At 33.3% G+C, this 21,480-nt stretch overlaps 1 protein-coding gene across 7 annotated transcripts in view; it reads left to right on the top strand.

The window, feature by feature from the left end:
* The window catches only part of SHOC2 (SHOC2 leucine rich repeat scaffold protein), a 103,899-nt gene that overhangs the window by 52,833 nt on the left and 29,586 nt on the right, over positions 1–21,480 (top strand). For 6 of the 7 annotated variants that reach the window (XM_081234217.1, XM_081234220.1, XM_081234218.1 and 3 more), the window contains 2 exons: positions 2,994–3,924; positions 19,001–19,138. In XM_081234217.1, the coding sequence (XP_081090343.1) occupies positions 3,222–3,924; positions 19,001–19,138 (841 nt within the window). In that variant the 5' untranslated portion in view covers positions 2,994–3,221. The remainder of the gene's footprint in view (positions 1–2,993; positions 3,925–19,000; positions 19,139–21,480) is intronic. The other variant, XM_081234223.1, reaches the window with a different exon arrangement.

Raw genomic sequence — 21,480 nt, 5'->3', positions numbered from 1 at the left:
ATTGCACTGGTTAAGATTTTAAGTACTGTGTTCAGTAGGAGTAGTAAAAGCTGTATTGATTTGTTTATATGTCATTGAAGATTTTTGCATCTCTGTTTCTGAGGGCTGTTGGCCTGTAGCTTGCTTGCTTGCTTTTTTTTTTCCTTATTGTTGTTGTATTGTCTTTATCTGGTTTTGGTATCAGGATAATGCTGACTTCATAGAATGAGTACTTCCTGGAAGAGACTGTGTAGAATTGGTGTTATTTCTTTTTTAAATCTTTGTTAGAATTCTCCAGTGAAATCATTTGTGCCTAGCAGTTTCCTTTTTGGAAAGTTTTAAACTATTCAATTTCTTTAGCAATTATAGATAGGACTGTTTTGATGATCTGTTTAATCTTGGGTGAGTTTTGGTAATTTGCAGTTATCAAGAATTTGGTCCACTTTATCTAACTTGTTGAATTTAAATCCAAAGAGTTATTTTTAGTGTTCTCTTATTATTCTTTTAATGTCTGTGGAGTATTTAACTATATTCTCTGTTTCATTCCTGATATTGGTAATTTGTGTTCTCTCTTTTTTTTTCTCTGTCAGAGTTGCCAGATGTTTATCAATTCTGTTGATCTTTTTAAAGAACCAGCTTTTGGTTTTACTGATTTTTTCTTCATTGCTTTTCAGTTTTCAATTCCGTGGATTTCTGTTCTATATTGTATTTTCCTTCTTCTTGCTTCGTGTTCCTTTTGTCCTTCCTTTTCAAGTTTCTTGATGTGGGAACTTAGATTATTGATCTGCAGTTTTTCTTCTTTTCTAATGTAATCTAATATAATCATTCAGTAATATGTATTTCCCTTTAAGCACCACTTAAGCTACATCTCATAAATTCTGATATAGTTTTATTTGTATGTTTCCAGAGTATATGTAGTTGTTGGAGCTTTTTTTTTTGGTTTTGTTTTTTTGAGAGCTGCTTTAGAATTCTTGTCAGATAATTCCAACATCTGTCATCTCATTGTTGGTGTCTGTTGATTGTCTTTTCCCGTTCAAGTTGATATTTTCCTAGTTCTTGGTATGATGAGTAATTTTGGATTATATCCTGGACATTTTGAGACTTATAAAATTTTTATTTCTTTTTAAGCCTCCTATTTAGCAGTCAACCTGTTTTGTTTCAGAATACATGCCCTAACCCATTTTTGTGGGTTTTGGTTCCAATAGTTTTCAAAGTCTTTTTAGGGGTATTCTGGTCTGCCCTGTTTGTATGCCACACCAAGGCCAATCTGAAAAATAGGTGATATTCCACACTACAGTTCAGTTCTCAAAGCATTTGTTGTTTTGATTCTGGTTGGTTTCATGCTGAGCTTCTAAGGAGCGTGCTTGGGAATACACAGGTTGAAAGAATCCCTTTCTCCAGCTCCCTCCTCTCCATAATTTTCTCCTTCCCCCTCTAGTTGTGAAGGAGTGGTGTGCTGTGTCTTTGCTAACATTTGCTTAGTGCACAGCAGGGGATGATCCACAGGATTCTTCCTCATAGTACAGCTTTTGCACCAGTGGGGAGGGAGAGAGCTACCACTTCTTGGCTGACATTTACTAAGAACAGGGTGGGGATGGTCAACAGGGCTCTCCTCCATAGTTTCCATGGCTGCAGTGCTGATGCCAAGGGGGATGTGTACTGCTTCTCTTCAAGTTAGTGCAGAGCTGGGTGGTTGGCAGAGTTTTACTCTACAGTCTTTGTGGCCTCAGTGCCAGTTGGGAGGGGTGGGACATGACTTATTATGTGGTGTTCAAGTGGAATAAGGAGGGTATAGTCAAAAGGGTTCCATCCTGCAGTGCTATTCTCTTCATAGTCCTTTGACTAGAGACAGCAGACTTTTCTTGGACCTTGTTTTAGTCCATGCTTATTGGTGTTTCTGGGTTATGGGCTTCTCTACTGCCCAGGCCAGGATATATAGGAAATAAAAACAAAGCAAAACAAAAAACCCCTAGAGTACTAACCACCAGGTCATCTGCAGTCCAAGGTTCCTATCCAGTCTGCCTTCTTTTCTCTACCTTTCAGAATATTCTGCTAGTTGCTTCATGCATTTTGTCAGGGTTTTAAGTTGTGATTAATGTGAGGAACAAGGTAGAGTGGGCTTATTCCATCTTGTATGGAATCAGAAGTCTTGTTTATTGTAATTCAAGGTTCAATATTGTAAACTTTCACATCGGCATTTAAGGTAAGACTAAGGAATATATTTAGTATATATGGTCTACTGATGTGTTTTTTTAAGTAAATAATTATTAAATGTGATAATCATCATTATAGTCTTAAACCAAGACTAGATCTTATTAGGCTAGTGCTGTCTCACTTCCATCTGCCCTCATCTTTTCAATCTTTGTGGATCATTTTGGTCAGTCATGTTACCAGTGAACCTTTTCTACTTCTAAGAACCCTTAATCCTCCTCACTATCAACTAAAAAAGCTACCTTTGCAGTTCCTAGAATCTGGTAATTAGCTGCAGATAGAGCAGTTTTACCGTAGTGGTTAAGAATATAGACAGTGTACCACCTACATTGGAACCTTAGCTCTGCTACTTTTCTAGGACCACAAAGCTAGTTACTAAAAATATTTCTGTGCCTCAGTTGTCCCTATGTGTAAAATAGGGATAAGAATTTATTTCATAGAGCGGTTATAATGTTTGTAAGTTCCATACAATAGTGCTTGTACATAGAAAGCGTTCAGACATTAGCTGCTGTTGTGATTTCTCCCACTTTTCAGCTCTTAAAAACATTTGCACTTTGGTGACTTGTATACCTATCTTACCTCTTCCTGTTAGACTGTAAATTCCTTAAAGATAGAGCCCGCCTTGTTAATTTTTATAATTTTTCAATGGATTTTGCAAAGTAGAAGGTGTTCAATAAATATTTACTATATCAAATCATAGGAAAATAGCAAAATTTTCAGTAAGATTGTTTTTCAGAGCCCATTTACTTAATATAAATTTATAACCTAAAGTAATATAATACTCTCTCTGTATTATATTTCAGGAATTCTAATGAATCATTGGTTGACCAGCACCATTTTACCAGTTGGAATGAGTTATCAGAAATGGGCATAGTGCTTTTAGATCCAACATGTAACAGATGGCGATTACTTCTTCAAGCCAACACCTTTTTTGATTGTGTAGGATTTTTGTCTCTTCATCTTTGAATTCCAGTTTCTGTTGTTGGCAAATAAAAGGAGTTCATGTAGTTTTTGCCCAAGCTTGAGTCACCATGAGTAGTAGTTTAGGAAAAGAAAAAGACTCTAAAGAGAAAGATCCCAAAGCACCATCAGCCAAGGAAAGAGAAAAGGAGGCAAAAGCCTCTGGAGGTTTTGGGAAAGAGAGCAAAGAAAAAGAACCTAAGACCAAAGGGAAAGATGCCAAAGATGGAAAGAAGGACTCCAGTGCTGCCCAACCAGGGGTGGCTTTTTCAGTTGATAATACGATCAAACGGCCAAATCCAGCACCTGGGACTAGAAAGAAATCTAGCAATGCAGAGGTGATTAAAGAGTTCAACAAATGCCGGGAAGAGAACTCAATGCGTTTGGACTTATCCAAGAAGTCTATACACATATTGCCATCATCAATCAAAGAGTTGACTCAATTAACAGAACTTTATTTATATAGCAACAAATTACAGTCCCTCCCAGCAGAAGTGGGCTGTCTAGTAAATCTCATGACACTTGCTCTAAGTGAAAATTCACTTACCAGTTTGCCTGACTCTCTTGATAACTTGAAGAAGCTGCGGATGCTTGATTTACGGCATAATAAACTGAGAGAAATTCCTTCAGTGGTGTATAGGCTGGATTCTCTTACCACTCTTTACCTTCGCTTTAATCGAATAACTACTGTGGAAAAAGACATCAAAAACCTGTCAAAACTCAGCATGCTTAGCATTCGAGAGAACAAAATCAAACAACTACCTGCTGAAATTGGTAAGAGGCCTTGGGTTACTATTATTGTTTGTAGTATTTGTTATGCTCAATAATTTTGTCCAGTGCTTTTCCATATCAGAAAATATCTGATACTTGCCTAAAAACAGCTGGTTTCTAAGTTCTGTCTTCTTTATGGTTTACTTTAATCAGTTTTAGCGATATTAATAGTACACGGTTTGAGATTATTTTATAGACCTAGATAATTAGTTAGAATGTAGATGTAATTGGGCCTTTTTCACACAAATCTAATCTGCTTTTCATTTTCATTGGAAAAAAGTAAATTTGAAGCAGAAAAACAATTTTTGCCTAATTGTTTAATTGTTACCACCTGTTTTTAAAGTATTTACAAGATATGATTATATAAGATGCTTTAAGGCTGCATTTTCCCATTCTCTGACATTTTCTTTTTTACCCAAAAAAATGTTTGTTTAAATTCATATTACTTTTCTACCTAATTTACCACAAAAGATTGGCATATCAGAGCCTTGTGAAGAAGCAGGGTTGTAAGAAAGTTGAAAAAAAAATTCATTTTGAAAGTACTTACATGTTCATTAAAAACAATCTAAGGATACAGAAAAGTAGAAAAGTCAGTGATAGTTAATGCCAACACTGTTAGTATTTTGGTAGATTTCATTCTTGTTTTTATATGTAAAGCTAAATTGTACTGAAAAAAGGGGACTGTTTTTAAAAGAATAGATAGTAGAATAAAAAATAGGAAATACACATGTGTAAACAAGTCAGTAAAAAGAAGTTAGTTGTTTTGATATTTTTAATTAAAAAAAATTTCAGCAACTTTTGGAATGTAGTCAACCGTTGACTTACCAATTTTGAGAAATTGAAAAAAGGTATTATCTTTGTGGGCCCTTTTTATGAGAGTTCAAAAAATTGACATAAAAATTGATTATACAGCTTTTAAAGGGAAGTTTCCCTTTTTTGTGTGAAAGAAATTTATTCTGAATATAACAGGTTAAATATATTGTTTGAGGATTGGTCTTATAGTGGGTGATGAAGGAAACTTTGTTTTTAGGCTGTGCAGCTATGTAGAGATATAATATTCTCTGGGTGTTTTAAAAATTTTATTTAGCTTTGAGAAAGATGCAGTTTAAATTTTAGGTATGGTTATATTATGTTTAGCTCTAACCAGACACTTAATATAATTTTGGTTTAATTAAATGTATTTAGAAAATCCACAGTCGATTTTCTCAAGCAATGTACTTGTATTTATAAAGTGTGACACACTTATGAGATACTAAAATATCCCTAGGAATTCGAATGGATATGTTCATTTACATGTCTTCAGATAACAATGTGGTTGTTGAATGACATTTGATTTTTGTACCAGATTCAGTCAAAATTTGACCTGTTTGTATGACTCATTGTAGAATAGAATTATAAGCTGTTGGGGAAAGAAATGCTGAATTTTTATGTAGAAATATAAAATGTTATTTCCGGTCTTTGTACTTATTGTTGTTTTGTGCATGTGTTACACTCCATTCTAAAACGTTGGCTTTCATTCATATGAAAGTCTTTCTTTAAGGATTTTTTTTTCTTTAGAAGATGTTGTCAAATTACCTGGGAATTAAAAACATGCTTTTTTTTTTTTTTTTGCGGTACGCGGGCCTCTCACTGTTGTGGCCTCTCCCGCTGCGGAGCACAGGCTCTGGATGAGCAGGCTCAGCGGCCATGGCTCACGGTCCCAGCCGCTCCGCGGCATGTGGGATCTTCCTGGACCGGGGCACGAACCCGTGTCCCCTGTATCAGCAGGCGGACTCTCAACCACTGCGCCACCAGGGAAGGCCAGAACATGCATTTCTTAAGCAGGGAATTATTTCATAGGACTTTAAATTTACTTCACTTTGTTCTTGAGCAGATGGTTACAGCATTTTTACTAAAAAGTGAATTTATTTTTAAAAATTGGCAAATTTTAGTTAATTAAATGGTTGATTTTTGTGGCTGCCTAATTTTTGCAACTTTATTCCTAAATTTGTAATTTATAAAACAACCACTGATTTGTTTTTTAATGAGCACCCTCCCACCATTAGTGACACTGAAGTTTTGTGTTCTTGTAATTTCTATATTTCTATAAAAATAGTAACTTCATAAATGTCATTTATTTTATTCCAAGCAGGGCATCAGATAGAAACTAAACTGCTTTAAAAAATAAAACAATATTTCTTATAAGGAGTTAAAATTTATAAGGTTTAACTTATATGCATGGATTTGGGACAAACATTGCAGAAGTCTGCATTATCTGTTTCCTTATAGGGAAAAAGAAAATATAGATCTAGTAAAAATAACATAATTGTAATAATAAGAGTAGCTGTTGTTTGAGCACAATATGTCATATAACATACACTATTTTGTACACGTAAATTTACATCTAGTATCTCATTAAATTCTTACAGTAATCCAATGAAATAGGTACTTCTCACCTCATTGTACTGAAAAAGAACTGAAAATTTAGTGAGACTAGATAATTTACTAAAGATCATACAGTTAAGAAGATGGCAGAGTTTGAATCTAGGTCTCACTGTACTGCTCCCACTAGTCTAGAAGAGTGGGTCTTATCCCATAGATTATGATTTACTGGTCTGGCAGGTCCAGGGGATCTGTACTTTTAACGAGTAAGTTGGGTTATTCCAAGTGTAGCTGCAGTTGAAAGCTGTTGCAGTAGATTTTTTTTTTGAGAGGGGACAATGTTAACAGCTTAATTGAGAGATAATTCACATACCATATGATTAATGCATTCGAAGTATACAATTCAGTGGGTTTTAGCATGTTCACAGAGTTGTTCACTATCACAAACAATTATGGGAGATTTTCATGACCCCAGAAAGAAACTCTGCTCTGTTTGGCAGTCACCCCACCCCACCCATGTTTTCTCCCAACTCCTTAACCCTAGGCAAACACTAATCTACTTTCTTTTTCTATAAATTTACCTATTCTGGACATTTCATATAAATGGAATCATAAAATATATAGTTTTTGGTGGCTAGCTTCTTTCACTTAGCATAATGTTTTCAAAATTCATCCAGGTTATAGCATCTATCAGTAGATCATTCCTTTTTGTTGCTGAATGATATTCCACTGTATGATTATACCACATTTTATTTATCCACTCATCAGTTGTTGAACATTTGAGTTGTTTTCACTTTCTGGCTATTATGAATAAAATTACTATGAACATTTGTATACAAGTTTTTGTGTAGACATTTGTTTTCATTTCTTTTTGGTGTATACCTAGAAGTAGATTTACTGAGTCATATGGTAACTCTATGTTTAATCTTTTGAGGAACTACTGAACTATTTTCTTAAGTGGCTACACCATTTTACATTCCCATTAGCAGTGTATGAGGGTTCCAATTCCTCTATACCATCAACATTCTTGTGATTATCTGTCTTTTTTTATTATAGCTATTCCATGAGTGTGAAGTGGTATCTCATTATGTTTTTTATTTACAATTTCCTGATTATTATTGATTTGTTTTTAATTCTTGAAGGCTATCTTTTATTATAAAGGAAAGACAGAAATAGTTATTTTCTGTGATGCAGATCTTGCTTTACTGCTTTTTTAATTACAAAAAACCCCCCAAAATCCTGAGCTCCTTTGAGAATGCTTACAAAATAAGACTCATTCACCCAGATCAAATAAAATGGAATTTGACATTTTTAAAAGTTATACATCTTTAATGCAATTTGACTTACTGCTGAAACTCATAACAAGAGAATTTACAATTCAAAATATATGCTAATTATCATTTTGTTAAACTTTCATTTATACGTATTAGATCCACATTATTATAGATATATATATTAGATTTATATTATGCATATTAAGTGCTTATTCTTCTCTGTTGTTTTTATGAGTATACCACTTTCAATCTTGCCATCCAGTTTGTGTTCAGCAGTATATTTGAGGAATGTGAGAAATTAGAAGTTTGTGAAACATAGCCTAGTATTTAGTTTAAATAACGTATTTGGAATTTAGCAGCTGTTCTGTTGCCTTTATAGGGAAATTATATTAAAATCTGAATACCTGTTTAAGCATTAATAGCATCTTTATTAATGCCATGTGATTTGATACTAATGATGCATATTCACGTGGGTGAATACTGGCAGAAAGCAGTAAAAGGATACTGAAAGACATACGAAGAGCCAGACATAATACATTAGAGAGCAGCCAAGAAAACTCTTCACTTGGTAATATTGATTTACTTTTTTCCTTTTGTATGATAAGTAATGGACAAATAAAGTAAATGTCCTATCTTTTTGTGTTAAATAGACAGATGGAAACCTTAGTCATTGCTTTTTTAGATTAGTGTTTCATTCTTCCTGCCCATACCTCCTTTCACCATTTTTAATCTTGAAAGAGACTCTTCAGTGAACACCAAGGCACTCAAGAAATCATGTTTTCAGAGGGAAAACAGTAAATTACCACTCCCTTACCCCATCCTTCCCTGCACACCCCCCCACCCTGCAACTGGCCCGGTTCCTTTGAGTTTCATGTTAGAGATGTGCTTTTGTAAATTTTTTTGGGTGGGCCTGAACAGATTAGAGTGAGGGTCATCAGGTTGTCAGTTTGAATAATTAATCACTTTATTTCAGGAAACTCTGATCAGTGAAGTTTTAAATGATTTTATTTTTCTAGAAAGAAAATGATTACTCTTTGAAACCAGAAATAAACTCCATCTTTGTCTCTTACTAATATTCCTACAACTTTTCCTTCATTGAGTTAAAGGCTGGTTTAAGATTGCTTCTCTTTAAAGTTTCCTCCTATTTATTATTCTTTATAAAAAGGGCTAAGTTAGAGGGAATCTTAAAAAAATCTATTTGTGCTATATTGTATGTTCAATAAAATGCTACATCATCTATATTGTATACAGTTTTGTGTAAATTTGTCTTAGGAGAATGATCTGCTATATTATGTATGCTTTTTGAGAACCCAGATCATTTTTACTCATTTAAAAAAACCTCTCACAGCATTCAGATATATGAGAAATTAGAAACAGCAATTTTTAAACCCATATGACTCATTAACATTTATTGAAAACAATCAATTTTCTACTATATATACTATAGTACTGCAGTTACATTTTATGTCAAGTAATATATAATATATAATGTGTATGTATGTATAATCAATATATATAAAAACACTAAGAACAGAATCAGCAATTTTTTTTAAGTTGAAGGACCTTAGAGATCTTATTTAATTCCCTATTACGTAATTTTCCATGAATTTTTGCAGGTAATAAATGGTGAGTTTTCAGTAAATGTGGCTTGAAGTAAATTTGGTGAAGCCAAATACTGTTACCCAATTTTTAATATTAACCCAAATTGTAACCCTTAGTTCCTAAAATTCTTGAAGTTCTCCTAGGACTGCCAGAGGTGCTGCAGTTGCTTTCATGGTCCAGGTAACATTATTTAATGATCTCATTTGAGTGTTTTGTACAAGTGCTAATGAGTAACTTAGTTTGGCAGGAAGAAGAAATCAGGAAAGGGAGTTCATAGTTGTTAATAAATAACTTCTTTTCACTGGAAATCAGTAAGAACCTTAGAGACCTAGAAATGAACTGTTAACTTAGTTGATTGTTATCAAATTGTCAGGTGTTTCACTAAACAACAGAAACCTGGAAAAGTTACTCTTATTGCTAAAGGAGGAGGTAAGAGAACAGAGAAAAAAACAACACTTCAGCCTTCTTAGAAGGATCTGATAGAACCAGAGGATACATTTGACTTCCCACACTGCTAAGGTGTAGGGAGGAGGGCAATCATTGTACTCTAATGATAGCATGCTATCCATTCAAAGAATATAGACACTGTTGTCCATGTTGCTTAGTTACAGAAGCACTTGCTCAGAAGAACTACTAAAGTTTTCTTTGCAATGAAAGGGAGAATTAAGCCTTCAAGACAAATTTATGCAAATATAATAGTGTATATTCTGACCTAAGTCCCTAAATCTATTCAAGCTTGTGTAATAAGTATTTCCAGCCCTTGTTAATTATGTAGTTTTACAAATGTATTTTAGTTAGATTTGATGTGATTTTTATAGATCTAAGCTCTGAATGTTTGAAAAGTAACCCTATAAGTTCAGGAACAAGAGTTATTTTAAAAATGTAAGCGTCCTTAATGTGAGTCAAATGATAATATAGGGAAGGCCACAACTTATGAAATAAACCTAAATTATTTATTTACCACTATTTGAGTGCCTATTAATAGATACGTTTTAATAGGGCCTTTTTGTATGTTGTGAGGTTTAATTTACTAAAGTTTAAAGATTTTTTGCATTTATATTCATCATGGATGTTGATCTGTAATTTCTTTTTTTTTCTTCTCTCTTTTTGTGTAATGGTTTGCTATCAGGGCAATGCTGGCTTCATATTGTGGAATGAGTTGGAAAGTGTTCCTCTTATGTTCTGGAAGAGTTTGTGAAGAATTAGTATTATGTCTTCAAATGTTTAGAAGAATTTATCAGTCTTGTAATCTGGGACTGGGGTTTTCTTGGTAGGAAGGTTTTAAATGAGTAATTTAATTAATAGGAAGTTATTTGGGTTTTCGGTTTCTTCTCAGTTGAACTTTGATAGTTTGAATCTGTCAAAGCATTTGTCTATTTTATTTGATCTGTTGAATTTTTTGGCATAAAGTTCATAATGGTTCTTTATTCTTCTTCTAAAGTTTGTAATATATATATTATCATATCCCTCTTTCATTCATTCCTGATATTAGCTTTATTGATCCTTTCCAAAAAACTGCTTTTGGTTTTATTATTTTTGTAATTATCTTCCTTTTTTTTGTTTTCTGCTCTTAATTATCTAGTTCCTTATTACTTTATGTTTAATATGTCCTTTGTCTTCTGTCTTAAGTTGTTAGATTGATTTTGTATCTTTCTTCTTTGCATTATATAAGGGCATTGATAGCTATAAACCTCCCTCCAAGTACTATTTTAGCAGCAGCACATAAATTTTGATATGTTGTATTTTCATTATTATTTAGTTCAAAGTATTTTCCAAATATCTCTTGTTATTCTCTAATCCATGGATTATTTAACAGTGCATTGTTCCATTTCCAAGTATTTCAGAGATGTTTTCTTTTTTTTTTTCCTTTTTTTACTTTTCGGCTGCACCATGCGGCTTGTGGGATCCTAGTTCCCTGACCAGGGATCGAACCTGCACTCTCAGCAATGAAAGTGTGGAGTCCTAACCACTGGGACTGCCAGGGAATTCCCTATTTTTTGTTACTGATTTATAAAATACAGTCTGTCTTGGTAAATGTTGTGTATGCAGTTGAAAAGAAGGTGCATTTTGCTGTTATTTTTGGAGCAAGGTCAAATTGGTTGATGATGTTATTAATTTCTTGTATACTCTTACCGATTTTCTGTCTACTTTTTTCTTCAATTAGTAAGAAATGAGTGTTGAAATACCCAACTATAGTAGTAGATTTGTCCTTCTCCCACTAGTGCTATTATTTTTGCTTCTTATATTTTCAAACTTTGTTATTAGTTGTATATATACTTAGGATTTTTTTTTTCTGATGAGGCAATTTATATCATTATGAAGCATCTGTCTTTATGGTAATATTTCTGGTAGTATCTCTTTTTCTAAATTCTGATTTTATTTGATACTGATATAGCCATATCTTTTTCCATCTTTTTACTTTTTGTGTCTTTATATGTATTTAAAATTGTTTCTTGTAGACATCATATGGTTAGGTCTCTTGTTTTATCCTGACAGTTTTTGCCTTGTTTGGAGGGTTTAGACCATTTACATTTAATATAGTTATCAATATGATTGGTTTAAATCTGTCAGCTGGCTGGCTATTTTCTATTTGTGCCATTTGTTACTTTTCCTTTTACCCCTCATTTCATGCCTTTTTTGGATTTTTGTTATAGATTCCACTTACCTCAACTGCTGCATATTAGTTATACATCTCTGATACCTCTTTTAAGTGTCTGCTCTAATATTTACAGTACATATCATAACTTAATACAGTCTACATTTATATAATATTATACCACTTTACATATATCCTAAGAACCTTACAATAGAACACTTCTGTTTCTCCTCTTTTTTGTGCCATTATTGTCATACAATATATGATAATATACGTTATATATATTATGTTATTCATCTATTATAAATCCCATAATAATATATTGCCATTGTTTTTACTTTAAACTTTATCTTTTTTAAGCTTTCCATTTTGGACAAATTTTAGAGTTAAAGAAAAGTTGTAAAACAAATACTGAGGGTTCCTTGGTGGTTCTTCCCCAAAACAATTATTACTATATTCTAATGATGATTGTTAAAAATTTCCCTTATTCCTTTTGCATTTATTAATTGAAATTCTTCTATAAGGAAGAGCTGTCCTTTCTCTCCCATTTATTTATTTACTCACTTACATCAGTCTGGACTAATTTATTCTGTGGGTTCCAATCCAGTATTATTTTTATCAAATTTAAAAAACAGAGCATTAAGACCACCCAAGAAACTCTTCTTTCAATCACTATTCCCATCAAGGGTAACTTAGTATCTTGACTTCCACCAACATACACTAGTTTTTCTTGTTTTTTATAAGTGAAATTATTGTATATGTATGCTTTTGTGTTTGACTCCTTCCAGTTGACATTATTCATCATATTGGTGTATGTAGTTTGAGAATGTTCCTTCTCATTACTGCATAATATTTCATAGTATGAATATACCATGATTTTATTTATTCATTCTGTTGGTTTTGGTTGGACAATACCAAATGCTGGTGCAAACTCTCATTCATTACTGTGGGAATGCAAAGTGGTACAGATACTTTGGAAGACAGTGGCAGTTTCTTACAAAGCTAAACATAGTCTCACCATACAATCTATCAATCATGCTCCTATTTACTCAAATGAGTTGAGAACTTACGTCCATGCAAGAAACTGTACACAAAATGTTTTTAGCTGTTCTATTCATAATTGTTAAAAATTGGAAGTAACCAAGATGCCCTTCAATAAATGAGTGAATAGTAAACTAGTACACCCATACAATGGAATATTTGTTCAGTGGTAAAAAAGAAATGAACTATCAAGCTACAAAAAGACATGGAGGAACCTTAAATGCATATTTCTAAATGAAAGAAGTCAGTCTGGAAAAGCTACATATTATATGACTCCAACTATACAACATTCTGGAAAAGGCAAAAGTAAAAGATCGATGGTTGCCAAGGGCCCCAGGAGAGAGATGGATCAATGAGTAGTGAAGCACAGGGGATTTTAGAGCAGTGAAACTTCTGTATGATACTGTGATGATGGATACATGATATTATGCACTTATCAAAACCTGTAGAACTGGACAACACAAAGAGTGGATGGCGATGTAAAATATGGACTTCTAGTTAATAATAATAATGTATAAATGTTGGTTCATCAACTGTAACAAATGCACCACCTAATGCAGTATGTTAATAATAGTGGAAACTGTGGGGAGGTGGGGTATGTGGGAACTCTGTACTTTATGTGCAGTTTTTCTGTAGACCTGAAACTGCTTTAAAAACAAACAAACAAAACTACTCTTACTACCCTCACCACTACCTCCTTAGTCAAAGCTGAAGTCCTTACCTTAGCCCACAAGACCCTGACTCTGGGCTACTTCATCTCCTATCACTTTCTTCCTTACTCATTATTCCAGCCACATTGGCTTTCTGTTGTGTTTTGAACTACTCTCTTGCCTCACAGTCTTTGTGTTTGCTGTTCACTCAGCTTCCCCCAGATATTTCCATTGTTTCTTTCTTCTCCCATTATTCAGGTGTATACTCAAATGCTACTATACGTCCTCACCTTGGTTATATATTATTTATTTTTTCCATATTAAAATATAAGTTCCATGAAGGCAGGTTTTTTTGTTTTGTTTTGTTTTGTTTTGTTTTGCTTTACACGGGCCTCTCACTGTTGTGGCCTCTCCCGTTGTGGAGCACAGGCTCCGGACGCGCAGGCTCAGCAGCCATGGCTCACGGGCCCAGCCTCTCCGTGGCATGTGGGATCTTCCCGGACCGGGGCACGAACCCGTGTCCCCTGCGTCGGCAGGCGGACTCTCAACCACGGCGCCACCAGGGAAGCCCAAAGGCAGGAATTTTATCTCTTTTTTCCCTATTGTATCTTCAGTCCCTAGAATAGTGCCTAGTACATGGTAGGTGCTTAATAAGTATTTGTAGAATGGATCAATGAATGAAGTCTGTGTTCTCTCTGTAGGCAAATCTATGTAGGAAGTCAAACTTAAAAGATTGCTTACTAAATATGGAATATGAGTCGTAAGATACATTGTATTAATGGCTCGTGTCATCAATATGATAACATGATGCATTCATTTTCACTAAAAGATACATCTGCTCCACAGACAGGAAACTTCTATTTAAGAGTCAAAAAATGCTCTTCCGTATACAGTGTAGGAGAGACTGCTAGTATTTACCTCATGAATCTCCCTTTTTTTTTCTCTTTGGATTAAAAAATGTACAAAAACAAGGAAAAATCACAAAATACAAATATATAAAGTAGAAAATAAAAACCACTCTTAAACCCAGCCAGAGACAAGTCACTGTTAAGACCTTGATTATTGTCCTTTAGAACCATCTGAGATGAACTTATATTTTGTTAATAATATTTGGATCATATAGTAAAATAAATGTTTAAAGTACTGACTAACTGGACAGAGTATAGAAATAGTAAATAGTGTGAAAGTAGTTTATGAACTCCTTAAATGTTTAATATTCTGTCTTTTGTGATTTGTAACACAAGCTCTTATCCTGGCCCAGTATTGTCTAGTGCAGAATTTATCATATATTCAGAATTTTCAAATGTTTCTGATTATTTGAATATGAACAAGAAAAGCTTGGGGGCTTCCCTGGTGGCGCAGTGGTTGAGAGTCCGCCTGCCGATGCAGGGGACACGGGTTCGTGCCCCGGTCTGGGAGGATCCCACATGCCGTGGAGCGGCTGGGCCCGTGAACCATGGCCGCTGAGCCTGCGCGTCCGGAGCCTGTGCTCCGCAACGGGAGAGGCCACAACAGTGAGAGGCCCACGTACTGCAAAAAAAAAAAAAAAAAAAAAGAAAAGCTTGGGCAGTTAGGAGTGTTGCTCTAAATAAGAGAGATCTTAAACTCCTTTTTTTTCTCCCCACACTAAAAATGTTTTGTTAATTGTATTTAATAAGACATTTTGGATCAGTTTCAAAAATATTTTAGATTTTCCTGGAAACTATCTTTTATTAATTATAAACTTCCCTGAAGTTTTTTAGATCTTTTTCTTTGGACGGAAGAAAATTCAAAGTTCCTAAGAGAAAATGTTTTGCATGAGTCCTTTAAAATGTATACGTGGATTTGGGGGAAAATCTAAAGTTTCAAATTTAACTCAATAATATATATAATTAACCTGTGAGTTTATTGTATTTCATGGACTAAAATAAAATTTAACAATCATGTTACTTTTGTGTGCTGATGCTGTTAAAAAATTAAATCACATTTCCTGAGTTTTAAGCATTTTCAAAACTTTTCGTCATTACTAGATTGTGAGAAAGAAGTATTAGTGTTATTAGATGACACTCTCCTTAATGAATCAGTGTTAACATGATTTCCTGACTTTGTAGAGTGTTGTATTGCTGGAGGATAATTTTCTGGAGAGAATATATACTCAAAATAATTCAGTTATTATATGGTAACTTATATAAATCAAAAAAGGATTTAGGATTTAACTTAATTTGAGTCTAGATAATTATATCTCTGCTTTTTTAAAACATTTATTTTTTAGTTTAATATTAGATAGTCATATGTAAGTTCCTGTCCTAAGATATTGGTAATTCATCTGCTTCTGTGTTCAGAGGTGTCAAACTGGCATCCTGAACAATGAAAAAAGTCCACAGATGTGTTCGATAACACAGTGTTTTGTTCTGTTTCAACCTAAAAATTGGTTGTTAGTATTTGAACATTAGAAGATTTTATATGAAATTATAAATTTCCAGCTTCTTTTGACAAGCATGAGAATTGGACAATATTGAGCTTTCTCGTCCCAACATTGCAGTGATTTTCAACCAGGGGCAATTTTAGCAGTGTTACAAAAAAGGACATTTGTCAATGTCTAGAGATAGTTTTGATTGTCATGACTTGGTGGGGAGGTGCTATTGGCATCTTATGGGTAAAGGCCAGGGATGCTGCTTATGCACAGGACAGCCTCCTACAGCAAAGAATTATCTGGTCCAAAATATTTCAGTATTGAGGTTGAGAAGTCCTGTAGTGTAGCAATAATTGACCTGAGTTGAATCATATCTGTTCCGAATAGGCTAAAGTTAGCCACAGTCTCCTCCCAACTTGCTTTATTTACTTGCTGGGGCTCTATACACTTTTGAATTTGTGCATATTCTTTTAAAGTAGTGGGATTTACTTTCATGGGAACTGAAATAACTTCAAGTATTATTAGAAAAGTTGTGGCAAATACAAAAAACATTTATTACTTCTGGCCTGAAGAGTATTAGAATCCAAGTTTTATTTTCCCCAGTTACCATCATTTATTCTTTCAGTTGAACATGGTTCTGTGTTCAGAACCACTAAGCACTATACTAGATATGGAGGAGATGAGCAGCTGCTTACACTTTAAGGATTATTATGTCTTGGAGATATGTTCTGTTTATCATTATGTAATGCTTTCTATATCTCTGATAACTTTCCTTGCTTTGAAGTTGACTTTGTCTGAAATCTGTGTAGCTACTTCAGCTTTCTATTGATTAACATTAGCATTGTATTTCTTTCTCCATCCCTTTATTTTTAATCCACCTGTGTCTGTAGAGTAGGTTTTTCGAAGACAGTACTATTTAGTTGGGTCTCGTTTTTTAATCCACTCTGATAGTCTCTGTCTTTTATTTGGTGCATTCACATTTAAAGTGTTTATTGATTTAGTTGGATTTTTTAAAATTAATTTTTATTGGAGTATAGTTGCTTTATAATAACTGTATTTGGAACTGTTTTCTATTAGTTGAACTTCTTTTTTTTTGTCTTTCACCATTTTTCTGCATTATCTGGGTTTAAGTGAGCATTTTGTATTATTTCATTTTCTCTCTCCTTAATGTATCATTTATACTTGTTTTAATTTTTTTTTGTTTGTATGTATGTATGTATGTGTGTGATTGCCCTGGAGTTTGCAGTATGGAGTTACAGCTAACATAAGTCCACCTTCAAATAACACTGTACCGTTCAGGGGTAGTGTGGGTACCTTATAACAGAATATTCCCAATTCCTCCCTCCTGTCCCATGTAACACTGCTGTCATTCATTTCATTTATCCTTAATCTATAATCACCTGCTATATTGTTGCTGTTAATACTTTGAACAAACTGTTATCTGTTAGATCAATTAAGAATAAGAAAATAAAAGATATTATTTTGTCTTTATTTATTACTTCTCTAAAGTTCTTCCTTTCTTTATGTAGATCTAAGTTTCTGACCTATATCATTTTCCTTCTTTCTGAAGAACTTATTTTACTATTTCTTGCGAGACAGGTCTGCTGGCAACAAATTCCCTCAATATCTGTTTGTCTGAGAAAGTCTTTATTTCTCCTTTACTTTGAAGGATAATTTCATTGGATATAGACTTTTAGGTTGGTGATTTTTTTTTTTTCTCTTAACACTTTAAATATTTCATTCCGTTTTCTTCTTGCTTGCATGGTTACTGAAGAGAAGTCCAATGTGTTCTTATCCTTATTCCTAAATAGGTAAGGTGGTTTTTTTCCCCCCTCTATCTTCTTTCAGAAATTTCTCTTTGTCTTTGATTATCTGTATATGATTTTGAATATGATATGCCTAAGTGAAAATAGGAGGGGACTTTTATCTTCACCCTGAGAACCTGGGGTGGGCCTCCTGGAGGTAAAGCACAAGGATTCCAATTTCTCCACATCCTTGCCAACATTTGTTTTGTTTGTTTTTTTGTTTGTTTGTTTTGATTATAGCCATCTTCATGGGTATGAAGTGGTATCTCATCGTATTGATTTGCATTTTTTAATGATTAGTGATGTTGAGCATCTTTTCATGTGTTTATTGGCCATTTGCATATCTTTGGAGAAATGTCTGTTCCAGTTCTTTGTCCACTTTTAAATTCGGTGGTTTGTTTTTTTGTTGTTGAATTATGGGAGTTCTTTATACATTCTGGATATTAATCCCTTAGCAGATATGTGATTTGTAAATATTTCCTCCTATTCTGTGGGTTGTCTTTTCATTCTCTTGATAGTGTCCTTTGATACACATAAGTTTTAAATTTTGATGAAATCCAATTTACTTTCTCTTTTGTTGCTTATGTTTGTAATATGTGGCTTAATAATATGCCCTACACCCATTTTTCAGTTTTATGCACTTCATTTGCTTATCTTACTTTTTCAGTATTTCCAACCTCTGCCAAAAAAAAAAAAAAAGGAAAATCATGAGAGAGCCAATATAACTTGGATAAATAAGTTTTTGAAGACAGAAAAACACTAAGAATAATCTGAATTGCCAAATACAGTCCTTTCAACCAGAATGAGGAGAAAAATACCTTATTTTCTATCCTTTTGGAGTACTGTTAAATTGAGAAGCAGTTTTTGATTTATAAATCTCAATTTACATATTTATATAACATCAGAACATATGCTTATTTGAAAGCATACATATTTTGAGGTAAAGGTGACCCTCACATTAAACTCAAGATGTATCTGATATTATTGTGTTGAATTTGGTTTAAAAAATTAGTAAGCTCTTTTTGAAGTATGGAATATACAAATGTAAATGTGGTTAAATTGGTTACTTAAGTTAAAAAAGATATATAATATTGGTTGGTAATGATTTACAACCAACATTTTAACATTATCAGGTGTCATTTTCCTTTTTTCTTTAGGTATAATTGACATATAACCTTCTATTAGCTTCATAATTCAATATTTGTAAAATGTCATTTTCAAATAACAGCTTCAGATTTTGTGTTTGACTTTTACTTTTTCAGAAAAAGTATAGTTATGATATAGAAAATGTTTTTCTTTCATTATTTAATATATTCTTTAAAAATTCTTATTAAATTTTTATGTTGGTCAATTTACAGGTGAATTATGTAACCTCATTACGCTGGATGTAGCTCACAATCAACTTGAACACCTTCCAAAGGAGATTGGAAACTGCACACAGATAACCAACCTTGACTTGCAGCACAATGAATTGCTAGACCTCCCAGATACTATAGGTATGAGAGGAGAAAGAAGATACTGTTCATCATTTATAGCTACTTGGACATTAAAATCCATTTTGATAATAAAAAATTAAAATTCAACATTGTCAAAGTGGTAAAACTTCTAAAAGACAGCATTTTAAAATCATTTTTTATTTCCATTTTCAGGCAAATAAAATAACTAAATTTTAGGAAATGATCTCAATTAAATTGTAAAGAAGATAGAATATTGAGTAATATGTATATGTTCTATAACTCTGCTTAAATTGCAGAATGGGTGCATTTTCTGTTTTTGCTTATTTCAGAATGTTGCATGCTCTTGTATAGGGTGCAGTCCCTTCTTCGCTAAAATAGACCACACTGAAAAATAAAATCATTGCTGTTTAGTTTTTAAAACATGGCCAATATATTTTAAAGTTTGTTCATCTTAATATTGAGGGACTAAAAGATGTCTCAGAGTGCAAAATGTGTTTTGAAAGTGCATAGCCAAAGAACAGAAAGTTGGATTGCACTTACTCTGATGTGTTCCATATTTATATATTCTTGTTTCTTTTTCTAAATGACCCCAAATTTATACAAACAGTAGAGGGAATTTTTACATTAAAAAAATTACTCTGTACTAAGTTTATATAATTTTGGTTATGAATATTTACAAGGTTCTCTTACTAAATCATTTGAGGCCTATGATAATGTTATCTTTCTCCAGAAGGATTTTTGTTTGCTTCTCTCAGGTACCTAGGGTGACCACTTTATTCCATCTGTGTTCTAAGGTTTGTGATTTTTCTGGTCCCCCCAAGTGATTCAGAGGCAAGCTGCAGACTAATTGGAGGGTTGTTTTAATTCCGGTTTACCCCTTGTACTAGGGTGCAGCCCTGTAGGGTCCCAGTTGATATTTATTACTAGACTCCCCACCCTTGGCAGGCTCTAGATTTTGACTCTTGGTGGAAACATGCCTTAGCCTTTCAGCTGCATCTTCTAGTTAGGAAAGCGCTCTCAGGACAAAATCTTCTCCAGTGTTTTGCTTGTTTCTGGGTTCCCAGCTGTTTTCCAGCCTGGTTACTAGTCATTATCTTGTTAGCTTTCTGATTTTTGTTTTAGAAGTGTTTTTAGTTTTCTTCAATGGGAGGGTTGCTTGAATTATCTAGTCTACCACTACTTGAAACAGAAGCAATTGTTGTGGAATTTTTTAATAAGTTACAATAGACTGTCTTTGGTTAGATGACACCTGTTCACAGAAGAGTAATCTGAGACTTCTTCAGGATATAATAGCTAGCCATTAGAACCTATATCTTTCTGATTCTTGTCCCCTAGAGTCTAGAACAGACAGAAAAATACCAAATAAATACAAAATAAATGAAAAAAAAAAAGTCATGGGAGTCAGGACTAGAAGTTCTAGAAAGAGAATAGAGTAAGACAGTGAAGAAGCTATAAAATATAATTTAATAATATTTCCCTGAACTTGACAAAAACCCAGATAATAAGATTGAAATTGCTTACCAAGAAGAAATAATGAAAAAACATACATTCTGGTAGAAGTTTTAAAAATTAGATTTACTTATTTTTAACAAACAGTATATTCATACATAATGTTATAAAACCTGTCTTTGTCTAGTTTCAGTTTCAGGGTAATCCTGGCCATATATAATAAGTTGGGAAGTACTCCCTTCTCTTCAATTTTTGCAACAGTTTGTATAAAATTGACATATTTCTTCCTTTAACATTTGATAAAATTAATTGGTAAAGCCACCTGGGTCAGGATTTTTCTTTGTTGGAATGTTTTTGAAAACAATTACAATTTCTTTGATAGACATAGGGCTATTTAGGTTATCACTTTCTTCTTCTTGAGAAAACTTGGACATTTGTGTCTTTCAAAGAATGTGTCCATTTTGTTTAAGTTGTCGCATTTAATGGGCATAAAATTGTTCATAATATTCCCTTATTATTTCAATATCTATAGAATCTGTGGTAATGCCATTTCTCTCATTCCTGATATTGGTAATTTATATCTTCTCTCTTTTTTTTTCCCCTAGTCAGTCTGGTTAGAGGTTTATCAATTTTATCAGTTTTACTGATTGTCTCAAAATATTGATTTTTCTCTATTCTTTCCTTGGTTTTTGTTTCATTGATTTCCACTTTGACCTTTCTTCTTCCCTTTCATCTGCTTACTTTGAGTTTTATTTGTTCTTTTTCTAGTTTCTATGGCAGAAGATTGAGATTATTGATTTGAGACCTTTCTTCTCATACAGGCATTTAGTGCTATAAATTTTGCCTTACATACTGCTTTAACAACATCCCACAAATTCTGACATCTTGTGTTTTCTTTTTTGTTTTGTTCAAAATACTTTCTAATTTACCCT

The sequence above is a fragment of the Mesoplodon bidens genome (genome assembly GCF_964165515.1).
Source record: "Mesoplodon bidens genome assembly, chromosome: 1".
Lineage (NCBI taxonomy): Eukaryota > Metazoa > Chordata > Mammalia > Artiodactyla > Ziphiidae > Mesoplodon > Mesoplodon bidens.
This window is presented reverse-complemented; position numbering and strand designations above follow the sequence as displayed.